The sequence below is a fragment of the Gavia stellata genome, chromosome 17, assembly GCF_030936135.1.
Source record: "Gavia stellata isolate bGavSte3 chromosome 17, bGavSte3.hap2, whole genome shotgun sequence".
In the NCBI taxonomy this organism is placed as follows: domain Eukaryota; kingdom Metazoa; phylum Chordata; class Aves; order Gaviiformes; family Gaviidae; genus Gavia; species Gavia stellata.
The window spans coordinates 1,797,512-1,807,858 of record NC_082610.1 but is presented as its reverse complement, the minus strand read 5'-3'; the positions used below and the strand labels follow the sequence as shown (position 1 = coordinate 1,807,858).

Below are 10,347 nucleotides of genomic sequence, written 5' to 3'. Positions count from 1 at the left end.
ATGGCGGCGGGCTTGGCGGAGCGGAGCTGCCTGGAGCTGAGCGCGGCGGCTCGGGGCCCACCGCGACGGCCTCGGGAGGTGGTTTTTAGCCCGCCGGGGACTGCTCCGCTCCCCGCCGGTCGCTACGGGGACAGCGCGGGGGGTTTCTGCTACCAGGAGAGCGCGCAGCTCGCCGCCGCGACTAGGAACCGCTTCGTGCGGTGGTGAGTGCGGGCCCGGGGGCAGGCCCCGCTAGGCCTGCCCCCGGCCCCCCTCCGCGGCTGGGCCTGCCCCCGGGCCCGGTTCATCCCCCCCGGCTTGGGCCCACCTCTCCACCCCCGCCTGTACCCGCCGTCCTCACACCTTTCCCCGTCTCTTCCCTCAGGACCACATCGGGAGACACGGTGGAGCTGGTGGAGGAATCTCTGGACGTCAACCTGCTGAACAACGCCGTACGCCTCCGCATCCAGGGCTGTCCGTTCCTACCGGGCGGCGTGCACCTCTGCGAAGTGCAGAGCCACTTGGTCGTCCTGCTGATCACCAGGCAGACGGTGCATCGCCTGCTCCTGCCGCATCCCGCCCGCATGTACCGCAGCGTGAGTACCGGGCTGGCCTGCTCCCTGCCAGTGTCAGCCACCTGCCTCCGTCCTGCCCATCAGGAGCCCTCAGTGAAGCTGCTAAGTGCGTTGCAAAATAGCAAAGGCCTTGGCGTGCTTCTCAGCATGGGCACAAAGTGCTCCTTCCCACCCGTGCTGCTTTTGGCCGTGACAGAGCTAATTTTGGCTGTGACAGAGTTACTTTTCACCACAGTAGCTTGTGTGGTGCCCTGTTTTGGATTTGCTGCCAAAACAGTGTTGATAATGCGCTAATAATTTAGCTTTCGCTGAGCAGTGTTTGCGCAGCCTCAAGGTCTTCTCTGTTTCTCACTCTGCCCCCCACATGAATAGATTTGGGGGTGTGCCGTGGTTTGGGAGGGGGCACAACTGGGCAGAGGACCCGGACTAAGCAAAGGGATGTTCCTTGCCAGCAATAAGAGGGAAAAGAGGTTTTTTGGGGGGGGTTAGCCATCTTTTGCTTGGAAACTGGCCGGGTGTCAGTCTATCCAGCCTTTTTGTCCCTTGTTTTGTTTTCTTCTCTCTTCTGCTTGCCTATCACTTATTAAGCAATTATTTTATTTTGCTATCTTGACCCCCAAGTTTTCTCGCTTTTATTCATCCTTTCCTCTCCCCCCATCCAGCCTGGGCGGGAGAGTGAGCGTGTGGCTGTGTGCCGCTTTGCTGCCCAGCGGGATTAACCCCCAACACCACCCTGTTGCGGGGCTTCACGCAAACCCTGTCGTGCCCGTGTTGCGTGGGCTGGCTGTCGAAACGCTGGAGGTGAGCTGCTGATGTGTATAAAGCTCAGCTTTCCCTGAGCCCGTTCCAGCTGGGCTGGATTTTTTTCCCTGCCGAGTAGACTGTATACTGGTTTTGGCTGGGATGGAGTTGGTTTTCTTTGCAGCAGCTCACGTGGTACTGTGTGGCAGATTTGTGACCAAAGCAGAGTTGGGAACACACTGCTGCTTGAGCTGTTGCCGAGCAGTGCGTGCACAGTGTCCGGGGCTTCTCCATTTCTCACTCTGCTCCCCAAACAAGCTGGCTGTGATGCGCAGGATGCTGGGAGGGGACACAGCCGGGACAGGGAGGGGACAGTCCCTGTGCTGTGACAACCATGTTCAGCGACACAGGGGAGGGAATTGGGGCAGGTGGCTATTGCTCAGCACCTGGCTGGGCATCAGGCTGCTTGGAGGAGGTGGCGAGGGATTGCCTTGGCATTGCTTGGTTTGGTGTTATTTTCTTCTCCTTCCTCTTTCCTTCGCTTATTAAATCACCTTTATATTGTCCCACGAGTTTTTGCTGCTCTTATTCTCCCATGCCCTGCTGGGGCCCGTGGCTGGTAATAGTTACCTGCCAGCTGGGTCAGTCCACCACGACCGATCCATTTCGTAGCTCTGTGGTGGGGATTTGTACCCTGGACTGGACCCCTCTGGTGTTTCCAGAGGCGCAGAGCTGGAGCATGTCACGGTCTCTTGAATTTTGTGGAAAACTCTGCGCTTTAGTTTCTTACTCTCCAAACTTTTCTAGTTCAATTTCTTCATAGACGTTATAAACTGCTAAACTCCAAGTTCTCTGATTCTTGGCCAGATACAGCAGGTGTGTTCATCAGTGCCGGGTAGTTTTCTGTGTGGAAGTGAAAACTGCTGGGGAAAAGAGTCGGATAGGAAAAGCAAGCTGGAAATCTCGCTTTGTTTGGAACTGAATGTACTCAGACTGCGTGCAGGGGGGGTCGAGGCCATAGGAGTCAGACTTGCAGTGTTTACCCCAAAGCTGAGGGTGTTTTAGATTTGTGAATAGGGCTCCGATTTCAATGAAAGTTGGTGACAGAACCTGAAGTGAGGCTCGGAGTCTGGAGGTGGCCCCTCGCCCTGGGGCCCGGCCTTGTGACAATGGGGACAAAGTACCCTTTGGAGGTAGGGACAGTGCTTCAGAGGGAGGCCTGGCTGTGTTTGTAACTTGCCCTCTGTACGCAGCAAGGTATAGAATCTTTTTTTTGTGTGGAAGATGGATCTTATGCAAAATTTACATTTGCTGTGACTTTTTCTCTCATGTCCGCTTTTGGGTGTGTCTTGTCAGGTCCCTTTCCTCTCTTGGAGAGCTCATCTCTTGCTCTTGGAATTCCAGACAGCTTTCCCAAGGGATTACGCTGTGCTATTGCAGAGCTGCTCTTCACGGGGCTCATTACCAGCATTTTGCTATGAGCTGTCTCGAAGCAGCTGATGGATCGCAGGACTCCTTTGGAGGTCTTGCAGTATATGAGGGAGAGAGTGAGCGAGCGTTCTGCTAGAAAATTGCAGGTTTTGAAATCCCTTTCATATCTGCTCGTAAAGAGCGGTGGTCATGGATTAACAGTAAGGGAAACAGGAGTGGTAGGGATGGGAGTTCTTACCAGAACAATCCTTTTTATCAATAGCAGTGTTGCAGTTGCCATTCCACAGTCATCTGTTGGTTTTTTCTGTGCCTTGCGTATGTGTGCTAAGGATTTGTACTCTCTGTGTTTCCCTCCTCCAGGAGCTGATAACAGAGAGCCAAATGCAGTCCGTGTTTACAGATATCGGCAAAATCAACTTCAGAGATCCTTCAAATTACTACGTGATTCCCAGCGTGCCAGGCCTGGCGTCTAATTCTGTTGCCTCAGCGGCGTGGCTTAGCAGCGAAGGGGAGGCTGTCTTCGCTCTGCCCTCTGCTTTGGGAGGGATCTTCGTCCTTAAGCTGCCTCCTCACGATGCGCCTGGTAAGGAGCGGGAACAGGCTGCCTCCTCGCATCCGCCTCTGCAAAACACCGCTCGGTGTGGCATCCCCTCTCCTAGCTTTGAACTTTGCTTGAGTTTGATTTTTTTTTTGATGTGTGTTGTACTAATTCACTCCACACACACAAAAGCTCTTTTACATCGTGCCTGTGAAGCCCCTTGCTGGTGGCAGTAAATATTTTGTTAACGAGTACTCAATGTATTTCTTAATATCGCTTTTATTTTGAAAGGAATGGTTTCAGTTGTGGAATTGAAACAAAGCTCAGTGATGCAGCGTTTCCTTACCGGTTGGATGCCAACTGCCATCAGGTTAGTGTCTGGTGACGAGTAAGTGGGACTAATTTTGTCTTTTGGTTCCCTCACCTAGAACTTCTAGCTGAAGTCAAAGACAGGCAAGTCAGCATCTATAAATACTCTGCCAAAAAAAGTTAACTGGGTCACAGGACCTATCACAGTACGGAAGTTGGGACTTGAACGCTGGATTAGTTCATCTTAATGAGGTCCTGCTGATTCTGTGTGTCTGTATCTACAAATATGTTATATCTAGTAATTGGCCTCCAAGGATTTGCCAGGATATGGCTCGCAGCCAGCGCAGATTAAGGATTACAACAGTTGTATGTTCTTGCCCTTGTTCCGAAATGTCAGGCTTGTTCCTGACCGGCAGAGGTTACGTGTGGATGACACGGACGCTCTGTGTGCAGACTGGGCTCGGTGTTGGATTGTAATCATTACCGTAACTTAGAGCGCACAACCAAATTCTAGGCCCTGTTACTCGGAAATGGGAGCGAGTCCCCTGACGCCCTGAATTACTTTGACCATAGCGTTGCGTTGCTTGGGGCTGGTCGGATCCCTGCTTCCCTCTGGATCCTTCACCTGCGTTCTGCAAGCACTAGGCTGGGGAAGCCGGGGATGTGCTTCGGCTCTGCCAAAGCGGGTGAAGAACTGGGTGTTACCGGTGTGGTGGGCTCCTCTGTGCCTTGGACGCTGACCCGCACAGTCCTGCAACGCTGCGCTCTCTTCCTGGTCTCACACCACTGATTTATTTGTTTTTAAACACAGTGTGATAGAAACCCTGGGCCTTGGACCTATGCGCTAGCCTTGATTTTTCTTGTAAGCTGTTGAAATAAACTCTGTATTTTCAGAGGTGACTGTGGCCCATCGGACCTGCCTATCAGCCTCTCTGTTCACTGCCTAGATCACGATGCCTTTCTCTTTGCTCTCTGCCAGGACCATAAACTTCGGATGTGGTCCTATAAGGTGAGCGAGGCCTGCGTTCGGGGGAGTAGCATCTTCCGTCAGTGATAGTCTGAGGCTTAAGAAACAAAGGCTGAGTGGTTGGCGTAGGTTTGATCTGCCGTTAAACTGTCACTGAGACAACTTCTACACGCTGGGATTCAGAGCGATTTGTGAAAATCGTGGTGTGTTTTTACAGCCGCGTTTGGAAAGCGGGTGGTGGGTCTTCTTTGCGGCAGAGCCTTGTGCGTAGGATAAGAGGCAGTATTAGGTTATTTACAAATGTACTGGAGCGTTCAGGAAGGCAGGCAGGAGCGCTTCGAGGACCGAGGAGGCACGCCAAATGGATTTTCTATTACTTTAGCGGTAATAAGAGCGTCTTTGTAACATGGTTCCTTGTCAACAAGAAGTTAATAAAAGCCTCTGCTCGCTGCATGCCACTTGCTCCAAATATCAGTGCCAAAGCTAATCGACCAGCGCAACTGCTTTCACGGCTCATCTGCGCTGGAATGCGTGCGTGCGTTACGGGAGGGAGGGGAAGCTTTATCGTACGTGCTGGGGCTCTGAAAGCCCATGTGCTCGGTGGGAGAGGGCACAGGTGAGATGGGGAAAGCTAAACAGTGGTGGAGGTACGCGTATGGATGCTTTACTTCCATCCTTTAGGGGAAGATCTGGGCAGACTTTGGCCAGAAGGGGAAAGATGAGGGAGAAGGGCAGTTTCTCAGTCCTGACTCTTTCCTATGTTACTTTCCTGATACCTTTATTTTGCGTAGGATCAAATGTGCCTGATGGTTGCAGATCTGCTGGAGTTTATGCCGGTCAGCAGGGACCTGCGGCTTGCAGCTGGGACTGGGCACCGACTGCGACTGGCCTTCTCCCCGTCCCTGGGGCTTTACCTCGGCGTGTACATGCATGCGCCCAAGCGAGGGCAGGTATGGAGTGATGGGGCTTCCTCGCTGTGAATGCATCTTTCTTGGGCTGCACAGAAAATATGTCATTCCTCCTTGGATTTGGGTCTGCAAGGCAAGAAATAGGGAAAAGTTTCATGTTCTGACCCTCTGGAGAGAGCAGTACTTTCTGAATAAACAAACATTTTTATTCTCAAAGCACTGCAAGATACGTGTGCTCTTGCCTTGGGAGTGGAAGTCCCTATGTGACTAAGCTGAGCTATGAGTGTAGTTCACTTGTTCACCTCCCGTTCCGGTAGGATCCTGGAAGCAGATATGTGCCGTGGGAAAAGGAAAGGTCCGAAAGGAGCTAAAAGCATGGAAATACCGATAGTATATTTATGTCGGGCTCCTGGGAGTGTGCGGACGCATCGTTGCGCCTTGCCAAACGTTGACTTCTGTAGAACTTCTGCTTCTTGCGGTGAATAATAAATTTAGCAGGACAGGAATGACGGCACAGAGTAGTCTCATCTGTTGGACAGCTTACCCTTTCCATTCTCCAGGGGATTCACATACGGAGTAGAAGTGCATATCGTGACTTCTGCTGTCCCGCTAGTGCTCTGCTTGCTCTGGTGAGAACACGCAGAGCCTGGTTTGGAGCAAGCGGCCTGAGGATTCAGGGCTTTTCCTCCTTAGCCTCCTTACTTGCCCGCATCGTGTTGTCGCTAGCAGTACCAGCAGTGGTGGTGTTACTGTTTTTCTGGTTTAGTTTTTCAAAAGACAGCTAGAAATCCTTCAGGCTCAGGCAGAGATGAATGTCCTGTCCGAGAAGGCTGAAGCCAGCGATGTCAGTATGTGGCGCAGAGGGTCAGCTTGGCAGGGTCCGTGGCTGGCCATGCGTGGCGTGCTCAGCTCGGCCCCCCTGCCCTCAGCCCTTAGGGGTCTGGTGACTGTAGCATCAGGCAAGGAGAGGGACCGGAGAGACGAGCTTCCCCGTGACATGCTGGTTATCGGCTTTGCCGTCCTTTAGCAAATGACTTACAAGGTGTGTTTGTAGTTCTGTGTCTTCCAGCTGGTGAGCACCGAGAGCAACCGCTACAGCCTTGACCACATATCCTCCCTCTTCTCCTCGCAGGTGAGTGCTGGGGCCCGGCTGCCCCGGAAGGCGCTGAGACAAGAGGGAGGGTTGCTTACTGAGAGATCGGAGGTCCGGGCTTGGGGATTTAACTGTAAATAAAGAATTCTTTCCAAAATGTGGTTAAACGATACAAGGGAATGTTTTGCTGTTGTTAACCACGCATGTCTCTCTGCTGTGCTTGAATTCATGATAAGAAGGTGAATATGTGCTCTCTCTCCTAGGAGACTCTCGTTGATTTTGCCTTAACCTCAGCTGAGATCTGGGCATTGTGGCACAACGAAGAGAACCAAACCGTTGTGAAATACATCAACTTTGAGCAGTGAGTTTCCGCGCTGAATCGCGAGCATTGATAGCCTCGCAGGGGGTAGCTGCAGGAGCAGCTGCCAGATGCTGCTCATTAAAAGCACCGATCGAGCTCCTCGACTCTTCTATCCCGCTTTGCTGACTGAAGTGTGCAGAGATGCAGCAGTACCCACTTCTTCCCCTTGCGGTGTTCATGTCGCATGCATGACTGTGTCTTCCTGCAGTGCGGGTTACGTGGATTTTTTTTTTTTGGTTCTGCTTTATAATAAAGCTACAGCTCAGCTGCAGGAATGTGAAAAATGTAAAAAGCCGGGCGGCAGGCTTGCTGGGAGCGGAGCCTGCTGTGAGCTTGTTGGAGGGAGGGCTGTACTTCACCGTCAGCTCCTTCAAAACATAACCGGCATGTCTCTTCTGAGAAAGATGTTTTGAGGAGACCAGTGATGTGAAAACATCAGCTTTGTCTTTATAAAGCTGAGAGGGCAGGCTTGGTGCATAACCAGACCAGGGAGTTAAATTCTGGGTAAAGAAATGCTGTGAGTGTGCAGGTTTGGGCAGAGGAATCTGCTGGTCAGTCTGAGAAAAAGTCACTTGGTGAGCATGTGTGATGGGGAGAGTGTTGATGTAAATGAAGGAATCCAACCTGATCTCTTAGCTCAGGGCTGGGTATGCTGCTGTTAAACTCTCCTGTCGCTTGTCACTAGTCAGAGCTCCTCTGTTACCAGATCCAAGGGGCCATGGTTGCTGTAAAATCTGAGATTGCTGGTGAAAGTGAAAGGTTGGCCGCTCCTGGATGCGCTATGTTGGAGCATTGCAATGCAAAGCTGATTCTGTTTTTATTTTTCTTCCAGAAATGTCGCGGGCCAGTGGAACCAGGTCTTTGTGCAGCCACTGCCCGAAGAAGAAGTGACGGTTCAACACGATCAGGACCCCAGGGTAAGCCGACTATAAAATAGCAATGAGAAGTAATGAAGCTTCTCTGCCCAGGAGGAGAACATTAAGAGAGTTCAAGTGTACAAATTATATTGATACAGTCTTAAAATTACCCCAAAATTAAAGGGGACAAGCCTTAGCCTTTATTACCACAGCATTAAAGCGCTAAGCATGGTTATGAAACCAGAAGTTGAGGGATGAGGAGAATTTCAAGTCAATCAAGAGAGAGCCTTGAAACAGGACATGTAAATAAACAAGATCTGGAGTGTGTAGGAAGCAGTGTCGATCATGGAAGCTGCTAAGGTGTCAGAAGGGGAGAGGTTGGAGCAGGGTATGGGCGTGAAGTGAGGCTGGAAAGAGATACAGATCCAGGGGATGAGTTTGAGAATGGGAGGAAGGACCAGAAGCAGTATCTTAAATGCTCTCCTCCTGACACCTGTGTTTCCTTAAACTGTGATCTTTTTCTCTTTGCAGGAAATCTACCTGGAGTATCTCTTCATGCCTGGCCGGTTCACAAATGCAGCTATCCAGAAGGCTTTACAGGTTAGTGAGAGGGCATTTAGTGCGCGCTCTGTTCAGCTTCTCCTTCCTGGCCCGTTTAGATGTGAGGCAACAGGATTCCTTGGAGCTCTTGGTGGGCATCAGTTTGCATTTGATAGTTTGTAGACTTGTCAGTAGTCGCTGAAGCAAGTTAGCGGCTGTTGTGCCATACTTCAGCCGGTGTGTGCTGACGGTGAGAGGCAGTATGTGGTTTCCAGAAGATTTTTTATTTCCCTTAGATAGCACAGCAGGTTGCTGAGCTTGTTTTTCATTGCCTGCTGCTTTAGCCAGGTGAACGGAGACTTGCAGCCCACTGTAGTGCTGTTTCTCAGAATCTATGCGCTCAGTTCTGGCTCCTCTAGGACCTTTAAGGGCAGAGCAAGGCAACACGTGGGGCCTTTTCAGGAAAAATGGAAAAGCCAAACTTCTGTTACTCTGACCGTTTCGATTCTTTGTGCTGTGACCTTATGGAGGCCTATAGCAAGGTACAAGAGAGCTGCTGTGAAGGTGTGCAGCACTTCTTTCCTTACATCCCAGTGCACTGCCTGCCAGGAGGCTTCCTTCATTGCCACAGGAAAAGTGATGGCTGTACATCCATGTACCCCACCTTTAGCAGCCAGCCATGTTTTTTAATACTTCCATCCCGCGACGTGCTGGATGATGCTGTTGTGTTTGCTTTACGTCACTCAATGGTGCTTCAGCCTGAGGAAGATAGCTGTCTTGGTTTAAAGTAAAAGTTTGCTGTGCTGCTTTTCAGATCTTTTCTCAAGGAACTGAGAGACACATGGATCTGACGTGGGATGAGTTAAAAAGAGAGGTGACCTTAGCTGTGGAAAGCGAGGTGAGATTTCCACCCCCCATGTTTTGTTCTTACATTTGTTGTACATATTGTGATGGTTCAGCAAAGTGAAGTGAGATACAAAGTGACCCCAGGTCTTGTTTTGTCCTTTGTCTCTCCGAAGGAGTTCTGTGACTTTTTTAAAAAGTACAAATCTTCATCCTTCCTGCCTGGCTTTTCCATTCCCTCTTTTTTGGAGTCCTTTCTTTTTTTCCTGGTGTTCTGTTGTCTCTGCTCCCTGGGCACGCTTTGCACGGAGTGCGCTTTGGGCAGCACGCGGTGTGCGACCGGCATTCTCGGCTCCCTGCGCATGGGTGCTGGCCACCACCATGCAGAGCTCTTGCTCATAATTTTGGACGCCAGAAGATGATCTGCTTAGGGGACCGACCTATCTGAAAGATCAACTGGCTGTCCTTTTGGGTCTGAATTTCCCCCGTTTTAACCTACTTCTCCATATTTTAGTCTGATATGCCTGATTCTCTAAGCCAGCAGTCCTTCCACCTGCGGTTCATCCTTGAGGCTGCTTAGACTATTGCTAGAAAGTTCACAAAAAACGGCAGTTTTGTATCCTCTGTAGCAATTGTCATGCATAATGTTGTTAGAGATCTGCAGTGCTGCCCTTTTTCTTGATGTCACTGGTGCTGCTTTATCTAAGGGTGTATAGAAATGGTTCTTGTGGGCTTTGTTCCCCTTGCTGTTTGCTGTGTGATTCACTGCTGTAGGAAAAAGCTTACATTTTGACAGTAAGGTGGTGGAGAAGAGAACTGTAATTGGTGTTTATAAACCTAAACCCTGTAAACGTGTGACACTGGTCAAGAGAGACAAGACAGCAGTCTGAACACTACAATTTTTCTCTCTGGTTCACTGCCTGTATTCATATGAAGTCTTGTTTTGGTCCCGCTAGTTCCAGGGCAGCGTGACAGAATACGAGTGCTCGCTGGAGGAGTTTTGGCAGCTTCAGGTGGAGTTCTGGTCCAAGTTCTACGCCTGCTGCCTTCAGTACCAAGAAGCGCTCTCACGGCCCCTGGCCCTGCACTTGAATCCCTACAGCAGCATGGTGTGCCTGCTGAAGAAGGTGAGGCTGGGCAGCGGCGGCTTTTTGGCCGCTGCGGCCAACTGAAGCAGTAATCTCCAGGGAGGAGTTCTGACCGAG

General features: G+C 50.9%; 1 protein-coding gene across 1 annotated transcript in view; it reads left to right on the top strand.

Annotated features, from left to right (window-relative positions):
- The window catches only part of NUP160 (nucleoporin 160), a 28,650-nt gene continuing 18,303 nt past the window's right edge, over positions 1-10,347 (top strand). The window contains exons 1-12 of the mRNA XM_059826077.1: positions 1-203; positions 365-575; positions 3,087-3,309; positions 3,556-3,634; positions 4,468-4,582; positions 5,332-5,490; positions 6,503-6,580; positions 6,805-6,902; positions 7,735-7,819; positions 8,291-8,359; positions 9,114-9,197; positions 10,099-10,269. Of these exons, the coding sequence (XP_059682060.1) occupies positions 1-203; positions 365-575; positions 3,087-3,309; positions 3,556-3,634; positions 4,468-4,582; positions 5,332-5,490; positions 6,503-6,580; positions 6,805-6,902; positions 7,735-7,819; positions 8,291-8,359; positions 9,114-9,197; positions 10,099-10,269 (1,575 nt within the window). The remainder of the gene's footprint in view (positions 204-364; positions 576-3,086; positions 3,310-3,555; positions 3,635-4,467; positions 4,583-5,331; positions 5,491-6,502; positions 6,581-6,804; positions 6,903-7,734; positions 7,820-8,290; positions 8,360-9,113; positions 9,198-10,098; positions 10,270-10,347) is intronic.